Source organism: Lepus europaeus, chromosome 9 (assembly GCF_033115175.1).
Source record: "Lepus europaeus isolate LE1 chromosome 9, mLepTim1.pri, whole genome shotgun sequence".
In the NCBI taxonomy this organism is placed as follows: domain Eukaryota; kingdom Metazoa; phylum Chordata; class Mammalia; order Lagomorpha; family Leporidae; genus Lepus; species Lepus europaeus.
In genome coordinates, this window is record NC_084835.1 from 24064458 (window position 1) to 24084662 (window position 20205).

The 20205-nt window shown below is 52.5% G+C and overlaps 2 protein-coding genes across 6 annotated transcripts in view; both read right to left on the reverse strand.

The window, feature by feature from the left end:
- Positions 1-11: 11 nt before the first annotated feature.
- On the reverse strand, positions 12-2835 carry GMPPB (GDP-mannose pyrophosphorylase B). Of its 2 annotated transcripts, none has more exons than XM_062200887.1 (10): positions 2716-2835; positions 2490-2623; positions 2279-2359; positions 2141-2189; positions 1866-2008; positions 1536-1694; positions 1372-1450; positions 1172-1299; positions 414-596; positions 12-351 (listed from the first exon to the last, which is right to left on the reverse strand). In XM_062200887.1, the coding sequence occupies exons 2-10, from the start codon at positions 2616-2618 to the stop codon at positions 202-204; spliced, it is 1101 nt and encodes a 366-aa protein (XP_062056871.1). In that variant the 5' UTR covers positions 2619-2623; positions 2716-2835; the 3' UTR covers positions 12-201. The 2 variants fall into 2 exon arrangements, with proteins under 2 accessions (XP_062056871.1, XP_062056872.1); XM_062200888.1 differs by having other exon boundaries at positions 12-333; positions 2716-2834.
- Positions 2836-3215: 380 nt separating this feature from the next.
- The window catches only part of IP6K1 (inositol hexakisphosphate kinase 1), a 78110-nt gene continuing 61120 nt past the window's right edge, over positions 3216-20205 (reverse strand). For all 4 annotated transcript variants that reach the window (XM_062200892.1, XM_062200889.1, XM_062200890.1 and 1 more), the window contains 4 exons: positions 17460-17670; positions 9831-10012; positions 6882-7057; positions 3216-6413 (listed from right to left, as the gene is read on the reverse strand). In XM_062200892.1, the coding sequence (XP_062056876.1) occupies positions 5904-6413; positions 6882-7057; positions 9831-10012; positions 17460-17670 (1079 nt within the window). In that variant the 3' untranslated portion in view covers positions 3216-5903. The remainder of the gene's footprint in view (positions 6414-6881; positions 7058-9830; positions 10013-17459; positions 17671-20205) is intronic.

Consider the following 20205-nt stretch of genomic DNA (forward strand, 5'->3'; position numbering starts at 1 on the left):
CCGCGCCCTTCTTCGGGGGAGTGGGCTGTGTGCAGGCTGCCCAACGGGGAGCCCGTGGAGAAGGCAGGTGTCCAACAAGCTCCGGTGGCCTTCAGTCCTCCCCAGCCAATTGGCACCAAGTCCAGGGCCCTCAGAGGTGCCGAGCCAGCGCCCCTCACCCTGGCCCGAGGGCACAGTGGCTTGGCTGGCCGGGGGCTCCCCTCACATGATGATGCGCGGCTCTGGCACCGACTCGCCGATAGACTTGTGCGGCAGCACGCTGGCCCCGTTGAGGTAGAGCTCGTCGTTGACGATCACGTCCTCGCCCAGCACGGTCACGTTCTCCATGCGCACCTCCGGGGACAGAGCAGGCTGCGTCAGCCACACAGTGCTTCCCCGCCCCTCTCCCCACCCGGCCCCACCTGCGGGCTTACCCACTGGCCCACACGGCAGCGCCAGCCCACGATACAGGACTCGAGCCAGGAGTGCGAGCGGATGTGGGCGTCCCGCAGCACCGTGCAGCGCCGAATGCACACGCCGTCCTCCACCACCACACCAGGCCCCAGGCTCACGTTGGGGCCGATGCTACAGTTCTGACCAATCCGGGCACTTGGATCCTGAGGGCCATGGGGAAAGCGCGAGTGGGCCACATGCCACCCAGGCCTGGGGACCAGCGCTGTGGCCTAGCCCATAAAGCCACTGACTGCAATGCCAGCATCCCATATGGGCGCCGGTTCGAGTCCCGGCTGCTCCCCTCCCTCCCCCCCCCCCCAAGATCTATTTATTTGAAAGTCAGAGTTAGAGGAGAGGCAGAGAGAGATTTGTTTTCCATCCATGAGTTCACTCCCCAACTGGCAACAATGGCTGGAGCTGGATTGGAAGTGGAGCAGCCAGGACTCAAACCGGCACCCATATGGGATGTGGGCACTGCAGGAGGCAATGCCACAGCGCTGGCCCCGGCTGCTCCGCTACAGCCTGGGAAAGCAACAGAAAATGGCCCAAGGGCTCAGGCCTCTGCACCCCGCAGGAGACCCAGAAGAAGCTCCTGGCTGCCGTCAGCTCAGCTCCGGCCATTGCGGCCATTTGGGGAGTGGACCAGCAGATGGAAGACGTCTCTCTGCGTCTGCCTCTAACTCTGCCTTTCAAATGAATAAATCTTTAAAAACCAGCAGGGGCTGGGCAGGGAGCTCACCACGAGCACGTTGCCCACGATGCCAGGGCCCGAGCACAGGCGCTCGGGCTGCTTCTGCCTCAGCGACTGCAGGAAGAGGCACATCCCGGTGAGGAAGTCCTTGGGCTGGCCGATGTCCATCCAGAAGCCTGCAGGGACGGGTGCATCAGGGGGCTCAGCCCAGCCACAGACCACCCCCACCCTGTGCCTCCCTGCCTCACCCTGCAGCTCCATGGCATATAGCTGCCCCTCCTTGGCCATAACGGGGAAGACCTCCTTCTCAATGGACGTGGGCTGCAGCTGTGGGAGTGGGCAGCTCGTGAGCAGGGTCATGGCGCCAGGGGCCTGTCCCAGCCCAGCCCCCCGGCAGCTGCCTCCTACACACCTGGATGCGCTGCAGCACGGCAGGGCTCAGGACGTACATGCCTGCGTTGATCTTATTGGACACAAACACCTGCGGCTTCTCCACAAAGCGGTGAATACGGCCTGTGTCAGCCTCACACACCACCACACCGTACTTGGAGGGTTCCTCCACCTTGGTCACCTGAATACAGGGGGACCCCAGGCCCAGTCCAGTGTTCCTGAACCTGGATGTGCACACTCTAATCTCTTCAAAGACACATGCTGCACAGCTCCATACCCGTAACGAAAGGAGGTGGTTCAAGGCTGGGCACGGGGAGAGGGAATGTTAGAGCAGGAAGACCTGGTCTCTTACCAGGATGGAGCCCTCCTGGCCATGGTGCCGGTGGAACTGCACCATGGCTTGGAAGGGAAAATCACAGATCACGTCACTGTTGAGGACGAAGAAAGGGTCTGCCGTCTCGGAGAGCAGGTCCCGGGCCAGGGCCAGGGGCCCAGCTAGGGAAACAGGACCAAGTTGCCGCCTTGTTAAGGCTCTGAACACCTGGGTCAGGACTCCACCCAGGCCAAGTCTTTCCCTTTCCCGAAAGCTCTAAACCCTCCCCAAGGGGCCTTCCTGTCTGCACTGACCTGTCCCCAAAGGCTCCTCTTCATGGGACATGGAGATTCGGATTCCCAACTGGAAAGGAGAAATCACCTGGTCAAGTCCTCCCTCAAGGTGGGAAGCTGGCCAGGAACTAAAGAAAAGGGCAAGAGTCAAGGCCTTACCCTCTGCTCCTGCGCCTTCATTTCCTTCTCCAACACCTGCGACATGTAGCTCACAGCCAGGATCACGTGGTCCACACCTGCCTGTTGGACAGCACAGCGGACCGGCAGGAGGGCTCAGCAGGGGAGGCACAGGCACCCACCTACCCCTCCGCCGGCCCTGTCGCCAGCCACCTTTCGTCCTCCCTGGCCCAACCCTGTCCCCGGACCTCACCGCGGCAAGGGCCTCCACTTGGTGCAACAAAATGGGCTTGTTGCAGAAATCCACCAGTGGCTTCGGAGTGCTCAGCGTCAGCGGCCGCAGCCGTGTCCCATAGCCGCCCACCAAGATCAGTGCCTTCATCGCGCCTGCGGGCGACGGAAGGCTCAGTCCCAGGAGCCAAGGCGGTGCGGCCCGCCCGGCCGTGCCCCGCCCCGCGCCCTCTGCCAGCCAGACTGACCGACTCTGGTTCCACCTGGTCCACTCTCCGCCGGACGCCAGGGCCGGGCCGCCACAAACCTGGAGCAGACGCGGGGCAGAGGGCCGCGGGCCCGGAACTCGGGCCGGACCCGGCGCGGCCAGTGACGTATCCTGGAGCGCACCAATCAGCTGCCGCATACGTGGCACCGCCGCGGCGTCGGAGCGCCGGTCTGCGCCGCAGCAACCGACGTAGCCAATGAGAGGCTGAGCGCGCCGGGTTGCTATGGGGACCCACATGAGACCCAGCGGGTCAGCTCCCTATTGGCGGATCCAAAGGCGGAACTGGCGGCAAGGGCGCGGCCTCCTCCCCCACCCCCACCAGCGTCCACCGCGACGCAGCTGCGCCCGGCACCGCCTCCCAGCCTCGGCGCGGGCGAGCGGGACGAGAACAGAGCCGGCGGCGGCGATGAGGCTGGCAGCCTGCTAGGCCGGTCTTTCCGGAAGCCACGAGGTTTTCACAAAGACGCGGGCACACTTGTTTCTAGCGGCTTTATTTGGACATACACGATCTCAGACACAAGCGGGGCGGGCAGCGCTAGGTGCACAGAAAGGGGCGGGCTCGGCCCAAGCAACCCCTCCCACACGCAGGGTCCCGAGAAAAATCGACTGCGCCGAGCCGGCGGAGCCACGTGTCGAATGTGACGCAGGCCTCGGGAGGCGTGGACAGGCTGAGTTTCTGTGAAAGAGCAGAGAGCGATTCCCAGAACTTCCCCCGAGAAGCAAAGAAACTAAGCCCTTCCCAGGGTTCTCCGCTTTTTTCCCGTTAAAAATTTAAATCGACACAAACATAACCACATGGTACAGTTTTTAAAGTTCAAAGCAATCTGCATCTAGGGAACGTGCACGTGGCCAGGTGTGAGCGCGTGAACAGCAGCTACAGAACTAGCGCAGGCCCCTGGCTTTTGCTGGGAATCCCCACGCCCATTGCACAGGCCCAGAGGGGTAGGGGCGGGGCCCCTGGCAAGTTGCTACACTGGTCCCCTTCCTCTTTAAGCACCACCATCCCACCCAACTCCCACCCAATCCCGGGGGCTGGTGTCACCTTGTCCCAGGAAAGCACTAGAGAGAGGGGTCACCTGAGGGCCCCAACCCATGATCCCACGTTGCACTTTGGTCCCAAATTGGGGCTGGGGAGGCAGGGCCTAGCAGGGACAGGGAGAAACAGCCCTGGCAGGAAGTGAATGTATGTGCACGCACACACCTCACCCCTTAACAGGGCTGTCCGCAGGTGTCAAAGTGCTGAAAAGAGGGGCCCTGCCCTGGGAAGCAGCAGGAAATTCCAGGCCTTCCACTCTTCTTAGTGCCAGGAAAACACTGAGTGTACGTGGTTACAGCCTCCCTCGCTGGGAGCAGCAGCAGAACAGGGCAGCATCTGCTCCCAAATCTACAATCGGGGCAGTCCAGAGTGGCCCCAGACCCTCTGTCCTATCCCCTACCCTGCTAGGGAACGACTGTCTACACTAAGGAAGCCACAGAATGGTACAAGAGAGAAGATGGTCATTACAAACCAGAAACAGGCAAGCTGCCCCTCCCAGGCCCAAGCAATGGGAACCTGCCCCACGGGCACCAGGCTCAGAGGGCGGGGGGATGGGGTCCTTCAAGGAGCCCTCTCAAGAAGCTGCACTGCCAAGGACCACTTGGTCGTTCACTAACACAGGTCAGCAGGTAACCTTTAACGCCAGAACAGGGACAAAGCCCCAGGGGACGATGGCGGCCCCAGGTTTGGAGGAGAGGGTGCTAACCTTGGCAATGGCCGAGTGCTGGATCACCTGGCCACCCGTGTCAGAGGCAGCAGGGACGACGACAAGGATGGGAAAGGCGGCTGGCTTCTTGAGCCTTCACTGCCCCAGTCAGTGCTGAGGCCGCCACGCTCCAGGCCCCTGGGGAGGCGCTCGGCCAGCGGGGAAGTGCCACCTACAACCCGTCCTGTTACCAGGTCTCTGAAACACAGCACCTGCTGAGGAAGGGCACCGGCATAAGAGCTCACCTCAGAAATGGCCAAGAGAATCTTGCACTGAGGAGAGCATGAAGGAAATCAGTACACGCTGAAGACCAACGCTCCTCCCCAGGGGGAGCCTCCAGGAGACAGGGGCGGGTAGGCGAACAAACGGACAAACTGATGGAGCCCAGGATCGAACAGACATTCTCGTTAGCAGAATCTGGGCACCTGCACCCAGGGCCCATGTCCCTATGAATAGACAAGCTTAAGGTTCTTCCTCCAAGCCCAGGATCTGGGCTGCCTCCCAACAGGCTGCTGTCTCGAGCGTGGCCTGGGGGAAAGTGAGACCCTGAGTGGACCACAGCCCTTGTGCCCTGGCAGGAGTGGCCCACCAGAGGCAGCACAGCTACCCTAACTAGAGGCAGCAGCCTCCAACCCAGAGCAGGCAAGCTGCAAATACTGTCAGGGCCAGAGACACCAGAGACCCTGAGGCCAGCCCACAGAGCTGTGTCCCCTTCAGTGGGGCAGAAAGCAGTGGCCTCTTTAGGCAAGGGATCTCGGTGAGACAGGCTGGCCGGGGTTGCGGGCAGAGGAGCAGGTTGGCCTGCCAATGGGTGCCTGAGGAACCCAGGGCCTGCGCACTGCTGTGAGTTGGCTTCAGCTCAGCTTCATGAATCTCGCCCCACGCCAGGGGCCAAACTGAGAAGGATGCAGTGTGCATCAGCTCTGCGGTGCCCTGAGGCACCTGTTAAAGAGCTGGCTGACACCTGCAGGAGACTGGAAAGCCCCCAAAAGGTGGATGGCCAATCCTCTCTAATTCAGAGGAACAAAGGATAAGTGGGCATGGAGGGGCCCTGCGCCAGCCCAGGGCTTCACCCTACAATCAGCAGGGCTCTGTAGCCAGAGATCCAGGCAAGAGAAACCAATGTCCCAGGGCACCCTGTACCTGTTGCCACGCCCACCGGGGGCATCTTTGCCTTCCTACATCAGCCTGGACACAGCAGTCAGAGCCATAGAGCTAAGGAGCCTGGCTGAGAGGACGTATGTTCTGCCCTCCTTCATTTTATATATATGGATTCCAGGCTACAGCTAAAAACATTTCTTTTAGTTTACACCAAAGAGAAATATAACCCTTTAAAAGCAAGTCTGTGTGTCCTCCCGGCGAGTTCAGAGCAATGGTCCCTGCCTGCGGGTGAAGAGGACAGGGTTCTGGGGGCCCAGAACCAGGCCTACTGGTTCTCGTCTCGCATCTGCTCCATGATGCTGATGAGGTTCTCCAGGCCAAACACATAGCCTCTGTCCGGCCCATCGTGCACGGTGGGGTCATCTCGGAAGCCCTTGAATGTGCTGTGTGCGAAGTCAATCATACGGACATCCACTTTGGGTGGAGAGGAAGGGCCTGCCTCAGGGCTGGTGCTGCTGGGGCTGGTGCTGGGGCCACTGGGTGAAGCCACCTCAGGGAGCCCCATGTCCAGGTGCTTGAGACGCATCTCAGAGCGGCACTCCTTGCCATCGTAGATGACAAGCAGGGAACTGGAGTAGAAGCGGTAGGAGGCCTGCCGCTCTAGCACGGCCTTGAGGCCCCGCAGTTTGCTCAGGATAGGCTCAAAGAGGTCGCGTCGCAGGTCCAGGCCGTTGTGCAGGTACTGATAGAGGGCATTGCGGAAGCCTTCGATGGAGAGCCCTCGGCCATAGTACTTGTTCCTGCAGAGGTAATGCCCTGTGTCCAGCTGGTATACCTGAAACCCCAGAAGACAGACAGGGTGAGTAACCAGGAAGCATGCTCTGGAAGGCACTCTGATGGCCCTGAGCTTTTCCACTCACCACCTACCCCAGCTGGAGAGCCACCTTGTCAGGTTTTCCCATCCAGCGCCAAGACAGCCAACAGCAGGTGCCGGGTTTCCTGCCGTCACCTTGGGAGCCCTCCTTCCAGCTGCTATGGGGCTCAGCTAGTCTCCAATTCAGAACATCTTGTTGACAGACAAGAATTTCTCTTGCCCCAAAGTTGAGGCAGGAGGCTCTCAGAGCGGCTCTGTATCTGGAGCCCAGATCAAGGTCAACAGGTAAGGACAGAGGGCTCAGCAAGACACGCCTAAGGACACCCCCGTGACTCTTCTCAGAGGAATTCTGGACCAAAAAACGTGGAGCAGGACACCTGGCATGGGTGGCAGGCAGCAGCACCCAGGCTCCCTCCAGGGGCGACTCACCTGCATGCCACAGACCCTGACACCCAGCGAAGCGGACGTGCTCTGCTCACACTTCCTCATCTGCCGGGCTGCCTTCTCGGCTGACGCGTCGTCACCATGCTGCCGCGTGCCCATCTTCAGGTCCAGCACGCAGGGGTACTTAAAGTGGTGCACCACGTTTTCAAGCAGGAGGAACTCTGAGCCATGGTCAAGGAGCATGACAAGAACACTGGCCTCGCCCAGCCAGCAGAGCGCAACTGAGCATCTCTCCTGGGAGAGGGTGCTCTCCACTGATGTGATCAGTCTTCAACTCACCGCCTCTCGTGTGGGCTACATGCTCTGGCTTCTTAATAAAAATGTTTTGTGGTAAAATATACACACCATAAATCTCACCTTTTTAAAACACACAGTTCACAATGCACAACCATCACCACCATCCATCTCTAACTTTTTCATCTTCCTCAATTGCAACTCTACGCCCATTAAACACTAATTCCCCATTCTTCCCTGCAGTCCCTGGGAACCTCTGTTCTCCCTTCCACCTCTGTGAATCTAGGTACCACGTCAGTGGAATCCCACCAGCCTTTTTTTTTTTTTTTTTTTTTGGACAGAGTGGACAGTGAGAGAGAGAGAGAGAGATCGGTCTTCCTTTTCCATTGGTTCACCCTCCAATGGCTGCTGCAGCCAGCACATCGCGCTGATCCGAAGCCAGGAGCCAGGTGCTTCTCCTGGTCTCCCGTGGGGTGCAGGGCCCAAGGACTTGGGCCATCCTCCACTGCCTTCCCGGGCCACAGCAGAGAGCTGGACTGGAAGAGGAGCAACTGCGACAGAATCCGGCGCCCCGACCAGGACTACAACCCAGGGTGCTGGCGCCGCAGGCAAAGGATTAGCCCAGTGAGCCGCAGCACCGGCCCTCCCAGCAGCCATTTTTGCATCTGGCTTATTTCATCCAGCACAGTGTCTTCAAGGTTCACCATGCTATGAGCACGTACCAGAAGCCCCTCCTTTCCAGGGCTAAATAAGTTCCCACTGTGTGCTCACACCACGCCCACTCATGTTTTACCCTTCAGATCTGTCTTGCAGGCAATACACAGTCAAGCAGCCAGGACAGATGTGGACAGCTCCTTATCATCAGTAAACCAGCACCTCACCCAAGCCTAAGATCTAAGCAAGTTAGCTTCACAGCATCACTATAAAAATGAGGCAAAGTTTCTAATGGCAAAGCTTCTAATGGCTCAAATGGCAAAGTTCAGAAAACGCTGGATCTCACTCAATTTCAAGCCAGTAGAATATATACTCAAACTTAATACTTTAGGATCTACTGTTCAAAATAGCTCTATAGCCCTAATATCCTGGCATTTACATTCATATCTTCATCCAAATATACCACTTGCAGCATTCTTTCTTTGAGCTTTTGTATAAAAGGTAGGGAGTTGTTGCATGCGTGCCAAGGCTGCAAAGCCACATCTGGATGCTGGAAGGCAATCACATTTTTGAGGACAGACATTCGGCACCACTCTGATGATGAACATTTTAACACCTCCCAATTCTCTGAAAAGAAACTTAACAGAAAACCGATAAAGTTGGCCTGTAATCAATGCCATCACCTGCTGTACCTGGAAGCCAGTTATGACGAAAGCTGGGGTGGCTGCAGGAACTCCCAACAGCACCTGAGAGCAAAGGCTCTTCATCTTGGCTTCGTCACTCCTCAGCTCAGGCACATTTCACCCCACGCTGCCCCTTCTTTATCTGTAAAATGGGAATCAGTATCACAACCTCCCTCTACAGATGGCTGTGCAAATTAACCGCACTGTCTACATGTGAAGTACTTCATGTGCTTTCCCTCAGCTTCTCGGGCGGGATTTGGTATTAGATGTCTACTGCTTCAGTATGGTACATGTAAGACTTACCATACTTTTTGGCATCTCGAAATTAGGGGCCAGCATCAAGGCACGGTGGGTTAAGATACCACCTGTGATGCCAGCACCCCATGGGAGCACTAATTCATGTCCTGGGCAGCTCTACTTCCAATCCGCAGCAGCAGATGGTGACCTAAGTACTTGGGCTCCTGCAGCCATGTAGCAGACCCAGATGGAGTTCCTGGCTCCTGGCTTCAGCCTGGCCTGGAGCTGGCTGTTGCCATCAATTCGGGAGTGAACCAGATGGAAGATCTCGATCTCTTTCTCCGTAAGTCTGCCTTTCAATTAGATAAAATTTTTTAAAAAACAATCAATTTTATGGGGCAGGTGTTTGGCTTGGCAATTAGGAATGCCGGGCTGACTGGGTTCAACATGTCACTCCAGCTCCTGACCCCAGCTTCCTGCTTATCAGACCCTGGGAGACAGCAGTGAGGGCTTAATTAATCGGGTTCCTGCCACTCACACAGGGGATCTGAATTGAGTTCACGGCACTTGGGGAGTAAACCAGCAGACGGGAGCTCTATGTTCCTTCTGCCTCTCAAATTTTTTAAATTTTAAAAATTCATTTGAAAACAAAACCTCATTATTTTATGTTTCACAGGCATAGTATTTATCATTTTTTTAAAAAAAGCAAATGTATTATTTTTTAGTTATCCATCTTTTGGAAGGAGAACTACACATACACAAATCTGATTCCAGACATACACTTATCAACATGATAGCCACAAGCCACATGTGACTTAAATGTAATTAAATGTAAATTTTAATTACAATGTAAATGTGCCTGAGTCACAATACATACATTTTAGCTATGCAATGTGGCCAGTGACTACCACACTGAAAAGCATAGGTACAGAGTGTTTCTATCATTACAGAGACAGAACTATTCTCGGTTGCCAAGTCTTAGGAACCTTCAGTCAGCTTTACCTGAAAAGCATGCGGAAAAAACAACATGTTAATGGAAGGAAAGCAAGAGCCTATGAACAGGGAAGTGAGGTCAGAGAGGTGTCCCCGGAAAGACAAGGACCTCAGCCACAGGCCACAAGGATACTGTAGAGCTTTCGGTCCTTGGACTCGGAGCGCATGCGGCTCAGCTGCTGCTTGTGACAGCGCAGGCTCCATGGGTTGTGACTGATCTTCTCAGAGCTCAGGCCGCTGTTGCCGTCCAGCATCTGGAAAGGGACGTCGGAGTGGCAGTGTAGCTCCACCTTTGGACTCTTTGCCTCCTGGGAGCTAAGAAGGAAGAATACACACATTGCCAAGGAATTCTCGTAAGTCATTCTCTGGGTCTCAGTGCAAAGAGTAGGGGAGACTTGGGCCAGGCCCAATCTGCCACCCACTAACCCAGCTGACAGGTGGTACAAGGATTCCGGATACAACGAAGGTCACTGAATGACACAAGGTTTTTCCCTTATGTCTATGAAAACTGCCTGAAAAATAATTTTTTGTGTCAAATTATGTGATGATCTACCACTTTACATCCTTGAAGACAGCTATCATCAAAAGAAAAAAACTGGGATGAGTGTTGTCCAGAATATGAAGAAACAGGAACCCTTTTACACTGCTAGTGGACTGTAAAATGGTACAGCCACTGTAAGAATAGTTTGGCCGTTCCTGAAAAAGTTAACCAGAAAGCAGGTGTGTAGCCTAGGGGCTAAGATGCCGGTGTCCTGCATGAGAGTGCCTGGATTCAATTCCTGCTCCTGCCTCCTGACTCCAGCTTCCCACCAATGCACACCCTGAAAAGCAGTGATGAGGACTCAAGGAACTGGGCTCCTGATACCCACATGGGAGACCCAGATTGTGATGCCAGCTCCCAGCTGAGCCCCAGCCACTGCAGGCATCTGAGAAGTGAATCAGCAAACAAGAGTTGTCTAATAAAAAAAAAATTTTTTTGACAGGCAGAGTGGACAGTGAGAGACAGAGAGAAAGGTCTTCCATGGCTGGCACTGTGGCTTAACAGGCTAATCCTCCACCTTGCGGCACCGGCACACCGGGTTCTAGTCCCGGTCGGGGCGCCAGATTCTATCCCGGTTGCCCCTCTTCCAGTCCAGCTCTCTGCTATGGCCCGGGAGTGCAGTGGAGGATGGCCCAAGTCCTTGGGCCCTGCACCCCATGGGAGACCAGGAGAAGCACCTGGCTCCTGCTTTCGGATCAGCGCGGTGCGCCGGCCGCGGCGGCCATTGGAGGATGAACCAACGGCAAAAAAAAAAAGGAAGACCTTTCTCTCTATCTACTCTGCCTGTCAAAAATAAAATAAAATAAAATAAAATAAAAGTTAAACATAGAATTATATGACCAAGCAATTTACCTAGAAGAATTAAAAGCAAGGATTCAAACCTACCCTTGTATGCCAATGTTCACAGCAGCATTACTCACAATAAACAAAAGGTGGAAACAACCCAAGTATCCATCAACAAAGGAACAAACAGAATGTGGTATACACATACAATGAAATACTATTCAGATATATGCTACAGTGTAGATGAACTTAAGCCAGACACCATAGAACAAATATTCTATGATTCTTCTCATATGAAGTAACTGTTAAGTTCATAGAACTAAAAAATAGAACAGTTTATTCCCAAACTGGTCGGGGGGGGGGGGGGGGGGAGGCAGATGCTCAGCAACGTGAACGCCCTCAATACCACTGAGCCATGCACTTAAAAATTAATAAAGTGGGCCGGCGCCGCGGCTCACTAGGCTAATCCTCCGCCTTGCGGCGCCAGCACACCGGGTTCTAGTCCTGGTCGGGGCACCGATCCTGCCCCGGTTGCCCCTCTTCCAGGCCAGCTCTCTGCTATGGCCAGGGAGTGCAGTGGAGGATGGCCCAAGTGCTTGGGCTCTGCACCCCATGGGAGACCAGGAGAAGCACCTGGCTCCTGCCATCGGATCAGCGCGGTGCGCCGGCCGCAGCGTGCCTACCGCGGCGGCCATTGGAGGGTGAACCAACGGCAGAAAGGAAGATCTTTCTCTCTGTCTCCCTCTACTGTCCACTCTGCCTGTTCAAAAATAAATAAATAAATAAAAAATTTAATAAAGTGGTAACTTTGTTTTGTATATTTTATAGCAATAAAATTTTAATTATGTGATATAAATGCAGTTTCACACTAAAAAAAGCAAGGTGGAACATGGACATGAGTAACCGTTCTATACTTGTCCATAACATCTGGAAGTTTCCTTTAATAAGGTTCAGAGAAAGCATATGACATCATGCTTCTGAGTGTCTTTGCATCAGGCCTGAGAGGAGGATGGCAGAAAAAAAAAATACAAGACGTCATATACCCTGGGCTGACTAGGATAAGGTTCTTGCCCACTGAAGACACAAAGTTATTCAAGTCAAGGAATTTTATTTCATATTTATTTTTGTTTAACTTGAAGGGCAGCGATAGAGACAGGGAGAAAGAGATATTCCATCCACTAGTTCACTCTCCAAATGCCCACAATAGCAAGGGCCAGGCCAGGCAGAAGCCAGGTGCCTGGAACTCAATCCAGGTCTCCCATGTGAGGGACAGGGATCCAACTGAGCCATCTCCTGATGCTTTCCAGGGTACACATATTATTAGCAGGAAGCTAGAACTGGAAGTGGAACCAAGACTTGAACCCAGCCACTCCAAAATGGGATGCAGGTATCCCAGGCAGGGTATTTTAATCACTGCACCAAATACCTTCACTTGAAAATTTTATTTCTAAAAAGGAAAAAAAAAATTATAGCATAAAGGAATTTTGGGGAGACATTAACTCCAAAGAAAATAATGGAACTTTGCCACAATTTTATTATACACAAACATAGACAGTTGCTTGAACTATCAGTACTGTTTTTCTACACTGATAGGCCAAAAAAATCACACCACTGATGAAGTCATGTGCCCTGGAATCTTCTAGCAAGTCTGCAGCTCACAGCACAGGCAGAACCCTACAGCTAGTTCAGTTGCCTCTCTCCACTGCGGAACTGCTGGCCTTTCCTCCCGCTGCAGAACGAATCCTAGTTTCAAGCTACTCTATGTGCCAGAAACGGTGACCCTCCCCAAAGGGTCAGGTACTTGGGCGAGCAGTGAAACACTGGCTGTACAGGAGCGCACCCGTGCTTCTCAGCGTAACAAAACCCTCATTTCCTTCTGGTGGGGCACTGCAGAGACTGGGATACCTTTTCTGTGACCCCCTATAGGAAACACAAGATTGACTGATGTGTCAAGTAAACCCAAGTAAATCCTCTGTTTCTGGATAGTTTCCTTGTGGCACTAGACACGACACCTGATGTTAAAAGTCTAGCCCTCATAAAGAAATAAGACTGTTTCCTGGAAAATTTAGATTCTCTGCTAAGAAGTCTAGTCACTGCAGTCTAGAGCTGCCACCTTCAGAACAGGGCCTCGAACCTGGGCACAGGCAGACCTTCCTGTTACTATGTTCCCTAGCTCTTCACCAGGTGACTAATGAAGCAACTTCTATACCTCAAGAGAACAAAAGCAAGCCCACTTCAAAGAGCTGCTCAGAGATTATCAGCAGCTACCAGCTACATGGGGACTAGGAGAACACTGCTTGTCTCTTGAATGACCAAGTTAGGCCTCCTCAGTCACCAGTCAAGAAAAGCCGCTCGGGAGAAAAGGGGAAGCACTAAAAGAAGTGCTTTGGGGCAGGGGTTCTGGAGTAACTGGGTCCCTGCACCCACATAGGAGACCTGGATGAAGCTCCTGGCTTTGGCCTGGCCCTGCCCAGTGGATGATCCAGTGGATGGAAGTTATCTGTGTCTCTCCCTCTCCTTCTAGGACTCCTACAAATAAATAAATCCTTAGGGGCCAGTGATGTGGCTTAGTAAGCTAAGTTATGGAGGGAGGGAGAGAGGGAGGGAGAAGTCTTCCATCTATTGGTTCACCCTCCCAGATGGCTGCAACGGCTGGGGCTGAACCAGGCTAAAGGCAGGGGTCAGGAGCTTCATTTGGGTCTCCCACGTGGGTGCAGGGGCCCAAGCGCGTGGGCAATACTCTGCAGCCTTCCCAGGGCCATTAGAGAGCTGAATTGGAAGTGGAGCAGCCAGGACATGAATCAGTGCCCTTATGGGATGCTGATATCACAGGTGGCGGCTCTAACCCCTATGCCACATCATCAGCCCTGGTTCATTTTATTTTTAAGGGCTGGAGCTGTGGCATAGCAGGTGGAGTCGCTGCCTGCAGTGCCAGCATCCCATATGGGCACCAGTTCTAGACCTGGCTGCTCCACTTCCGATCTAGCTCTCTGCAGTGGCTTGGGAAAGCAGTAGAAGATGGCCCAAATCCTTGGGCCCCCGCACCAGCATGGAGATCCAAAAGAATCTGCTGGGTCCTGGCTTCGGATTGGTGCAGCTCCGACTGTTGCGGCCATTTGGGGAATGAACCAGCAGATGGAAGACCTCTCTCCCTCTCCCTCTGCCTCCTTCTCTCTCTGTGTAACTCTTTCAAGTAAAATAACTATTTTTTTAAAAAATTCTTATTTTTATAATTCAGTGATTCTTTTTTCACTATATTCACAAGGTTGTAAAATATCACCACTACCAGAGGCAGCACTGTGCTGTGGCAGATTAAGCCACCACTTAGAACTCCGGCATCCCACACTGGAATGATAGTTTAAGTTCTGGCTGCTCTGTTTCTTTCCAGCTCCCTACTAATGACCTGGGAAAGCAGCAAGCGACAGCCCATGAACTTGGATCCCTGCCACCCATGTAGGAGACCCAGAAGGAGTTCTTGGCTCAGCCCTGGGTATTGCACCCATTTGGGTGTGAACTAGCAGATCAGATCATCTGGGGCTGGCGCTGTGGCACAGCAGTTAAAGCCATTGCCTGCAGTGCCAGCATCGCATATGGGTGCCGGTTCAAGTCTGGGCTGCTCCACTTTTAATCCAGCTCTCTGCTATGGCCTGGGAAAGCAGTAGAAGCTGGTCCAAGTCCTTGGGCCCCTGCAACAGCATGGGAGACCCGGAGGAAGCTCCTGGCTCCTGGCTTCAGATCAGCACAGCCATCTGGACAGTGACCCAGTGGATGGAAGACCTCTCTCTCTGTAACTCTGACTTACAAATAAATGAAGTCTTTATTTAAAAATTTTTTTTAAAAAAGATCACCTGTCACTTTTCCTTTCAATCATAGACATACATACATAATACATAAATCTTCGTCTAGTACCATTACGTTTCAGAATATCTTCATCACACCAAAAGTAAACCTTGTTATCATTAGCAGTTGTCCCCTATTCATTAACTATTTCTGGCCTCCTAATCACTAACAGAAAGTAAGCACCAAACTGCTCTCTCTCTATGGATTTGCCTGTTCTGAAAACTACACAAACAGTATCATACAGTATGTTCTCTTTATGTTAAGTGAAAGAACACAAATGTCTTCATGGTTTACCCATGTTCCAGAATGTATCAGAACTCTATTCCTTTTATGGTTAAATATTCCATTGTATGGACATACCAAATTTTATTTATCCATTCACCAGATGATAGACACTTGAGTGGTTTTCACTTTCTGGCTATTAGAAATAGTGCTAGGAATATTCATATACAAGTCTTGGGTGAATAAATGTATTTAATTTTCTCGGGCATATATCAAGTGGTTGAATTACTGGGTTTGACATTTCAAAGAACTGCCAAATTGCTTCCAAAGCGGCTGTTAACACTTTACAATCCCATCAGCAATGTAGAAAAGTTCAAATTTCTCCACATTGTTGCCAACACTTTTATCGTCTGTCATTTTAAAAAAACTATTCATTTGAGACCGGCGCCGCGGCTCACTAGGCTAATCCTCCACCTAGCGGCGCTGGCACACCGGGTTCTAGTCCCGGTCGGGGCGCCGGTTCTGTCCCGGCTGCCCCTCTTCCAGGCCAGCTCTCTGCTGTGGTCAGGGAGTGCAGTGGAGGATGGCTCAAGTGCTTGGGCCCTGCACCCCATGGGAGACCAGGATAAGCACCTGGCTCCTGCCATCGGATCAGTGTGGTGCGCCGGCCGCAGCACGCCTAACCGCGGTGGCCACTGGAGGGTGAACCAACGGCAAAGGAAGACCTTTCTCTCTCTCTCTCACTGTCCACTCTGCCTGTCAAAAAACAATACAAAACAAAACAAAAAAAAACTATTCATTTGAAATGCAGAGAGGGAGGGGCTGGCACTGTGGCATAGTGAGTTAAAGCCTCTGCCTGTGGTGCCGGCAACCCATTTTTTGGGTTTTTGGGCACCAGTTCAAGTCCCGGCTGCTCCACTTCTGATCCCACTCTCTGCTATGGCCTAGGAAACAGTGGAAGATGGCCCAATTACTTGGGCCCCTGCACCAGCATGGGACACTCAAAGGAAACTCCTAGCTTTGGACTGGCTCAGCTCTGGCCATTGTGGCCATTTGGGGAGTGAACCAGCAGATAGAAGACCTTTCTCTCTGTCTCCCCTTCTTTCTGTAACTCTACCTCTACAATAAATAGAAAAATCTTGATGAGAGGCAGAGAGAGAGAGAGAGAGAGAGAGATCACCAATCTTCTACTAGCTGGTTTAAATGCTCTCAAACAGCCCAGGCTGGGCTGGGCCAAAGCCAGGAGGCAGGATCTCCATCCAAGACTCCCATGTGAGTTGCAGGAGCCCAAGTACTTGAGCTTATCTTCTGCCTTCCCAGAACACATTAGCAAGAAGCAGCACAGAAAGCGGAGCTGGGACTTGAGCCAAGTAGTCAATTATGGGATGGGATGAAGGTGCTCCAAGCACCATCTTAACTGCCACACCACATCAACACCCCTTGTCTGTCCTTTTGATTACAACCATCCTAAAGCAGTCTACATTAATTCCTGCATGAAATACCAAGAACCATAACTCTTCATAAACACTATTTTTATAAACTATGAGAAAAAAATAAATTTCTAATGCAATTAATTTTGGTGAAGGGAAGGATTAGTGATTAAAATCAGGGACCAGCACTGTGGCGCAGTGGGTTTACGCCCTGGCCTGAAGTACCAGCATCCTATATGGGCGCAGTTCGAATCCTGGCTGCTCCATTTCCAATCCAGCTCTCTGCTACGGCCTGAGAAAGCAGTAGAAGATGGTCCAAGTGTTTGGGCCCCTGCACCCACGTGGGAGACCCAGAAGAAGCTCCTGGTCCTGGCTTCAGATCAGCGCAGCTCCGGCCACTATGGCCAATCGGGGAGTGAACCATCAGATGGAAGACTTCTCTGTCTCTGTCTCTCTCTGCCTCTCCTCTCTCTGTGTAACTGACTTTCAAATAAATAAATAAATCTTAAAAAAAAAAAAAAAAAAGATTAACATCAGATTCTCAGGCTGAGAACAAACCATTAGGGAACACTAGTGCGAAGGACTCTACAGCCTGTGGGTCAGAAGGCATTTGGGGCCTCACTGTGCACTAATGCATTTCAGCCTCCCACCCTATAGCTACAAAGCCAGGAAACTGGTTACCACCATCACAGGGCATCCCTGCTTCCAGAGGAATGAGAGGGCTTTACTCTCTCAAAGCCAGGTACAGAAACATCTGGAAAGAGGCATCACTGGAGTAATGCAACACACGGAAGAGATCACACTTGTGTGGGTGGCCCTAGAACACCAGCCACCTTCCCAACTTCAAGCCCTGCTCCCCTGTTCTGTCAGGACTCCAGGGATGCCCAGAATACTTACGCCAGGAGGACACAACATACAGCTGCAGCTTCGCTCCACACCCACTTACCTCTCAGAGGCCTCGAGGGACAGGCTGCCTTTCTCCTCTTTGTGATCACTGCCACTGCCTGACCTGTGTAGGCTGCGGCGGGAGTGCTTGCGCCGAGGCTGTTCTCGTTCTGGTGTGTCATCCTGCTCTACGGTCTCACTTTCCACATATGGGTAGGCCACCAAGTTGATGTAACCATCACTGTCCCCCTCAAAACAGACAGATACCACACCTATTGAAAAAAAGGCAGCAGTCAACAAACAGCAACACAGATGGGGTCAATGCAATAGACTGTCACACATGCTTTCCCACAGCACACAGATATCAACTGCAGTGACACCAGCCCCAGAATATATATATATATATATATATATATATATATTTTTTTTTTTTTGACAGGCAGAGTGGAAAGTGAGAGAGAGAGAGAGAGAGAAAGATCTTCCTTTCTTTCTTTTTGCTGTTGGTTCACCCTCTGATGGCCGCTGTGGCCAGCGCATTGCGCTGATCCTAAGCCAGGAGCCAGGTGCTTCTCCTGGTCTCCCATACGGGTGCAGGGCCCAAGGACTTGGGCCATCCTCCACTGCACTCCCGGGCCATAGCAGAGAGCTGGCCTGGAAGAGGGGCAACCGGGACAGAATCTGGCGCCCCGACCAGGACTAGAACCCGGTGTGCCGGCGCAAGGTGGAGGATTAGCCTGTTGAGCCACGGCGCTGGCCTCAGACCCAGAATATATTAAACACTCCAACACTAAGATTTCTGTTTACCTTTGAACTTGGATAAATCTATATTTCCCATCCTCTTTTTCTTATGCTTTCCCTTTTTTTTTTTTTTAAGATTTATTCATTTATCTGAAAGGCAGAGCTAGAGAGAGGCAGAAGCAGAGAGAGAGAGAAAGAGAAAGAGAGAGAGAGAGAAGGGAGGGAGGGAGGGAGGGGTCTTCCAATTGCTGGTTCACCCCCCAGAATGGCCACAATGGCTGGAGCTGGGTTGATCTGAAGCCAGAAGCCTCTTCCAGGTCTCCCACATGGGTGCAGGGGCCCAAGGACTTGGGCCATACTCTACTGCCTTCCCAGGCCATAGCAGAGAATTGGATCAGAAGTGGAGCAGCCGCGACCTGAATCGGCACCCACATAGGATGCCGGCACAGCAGGCAGCAGCTTTAACCGCTACCCCACAGTGCCAGCCCCTCTTATGCTTTCTAAAAAAGATATATTCTGGGGCCATATGGGTGCAGGTTTAAGTCCCAGCTGCTCTATTTCTGATCCAGCTCCCTGTTACAGCCTGGTAAAGTAGTGGAGGATGACTCAAGGGCTTGGGCCCCTGCACCTGCATGGGAGACCAGGCAAATGGAGGACCTCTCTCTGTCTCTCTGTAACTCTGCCTGCCTTTCAAATAATTAATAAATATCTTTTTAAAATGTAGTCTTTTTTAAATTTGAAAGACTTAAGACAGAGAGAGGGATAGAGAGAAACTATCTTCCATCTGCTGGTTTATTCCCCAAATGGCTGCAATGGCCAGGGCAGGGCCAGGCCAAAGCCAGGAGCCTGGAACTCCATCCAGGCCATCTTCCACTGCTTTCTCAGTGTATTAGCAGGGAGCTGGATCAGAGTGGAACAGCTGAGACTCAAACCGGCATGCATATGGGATGCTTGCATTGCAGGTGGTGGCTTAACCCACAGCACCACAATGCTGGCCCCCCATGTTCTCTTTTAGATCTGGTAGTGTCACCTGGAGATAGATATCAACACCTCTCCTTCCAAGGTAGTCCCAAAAATGTGTTCTGCCTGCACTGAGCAGCATCAGGTTATTCTAGCCACACCACACAAACCTTCTGCCCCAGCATCTCCAAGGTGAAACACCTTTCTGTTTTCCATGCTATCCCTACAGAAAAGAGTTTATTTTATCTATTTTTGTCAAACAGGTTGTTCACAGTTTTCTGGATCATTACCAAGAAAGATATATACAATACCCAGAAATCGAACCTGAAAATGTTTTGAGAAACAAAAGAAAAAAAGGCCCCACCTGCTTTTTTTTCCCTTAAGATCTATTTATTTATTTATTTTTTGATAGGCAGAGTGGACAGAGAGAGAGAGAGAGAGACAGAGACAGAGAGAAAGGTCTTCATTTGCCGTTGGTTCACCCTCCAATGGCCGCCGCGGCTGGTGCGCTGCGACCGGCGCACCGCACTGATCCGATGGCAGGAGCCAGGTGCTTATCCTGGTCTCCCATGGGGTGCAGGGCCCAAGCACTTGAGCCATCCTCCACTGCACTTCCTGGCCACAGCAGAGAGCTGGCGTGGAAGAGGGGCAGCCGGGACAGAACCGGCGCCCCGACCAGGACTAGAACCCGGTGTGCCGGCGCCGCAAGGCGGAGGATTAGCTTAGTGAGCTGCGGCGCCAGCCTATATTTATTTATTTATTTACTTGAAAGTCAGAGTTACACAGAAAAAGGAGAGGCAGAGAGAGAGGCAAGGAGGGAGAGAGGGAGAGAGATTGAGAGATTGAGAGATTGAGAGATTGAGAGAGAGAGAGAGAGAGGTCCTCCATCTGCTGGTTCACCCCCCAGTTGGCCGGAATGGTGCCGATCCAAAGCCAGGAGCCAAGGTCTTCTTCTGGGTCTCCCAAACAGGTGCAGAGGCCCAAAGACTCAGACCACCTTCTACCACTTTCCTAGCCTACCGCAAAGAGTTGGATCAGAAGATGAGCATCCGGGACTCAAATGAGTGCCCATATGGGATGCTGGCACCACAGGCACTGGACTTACCCAC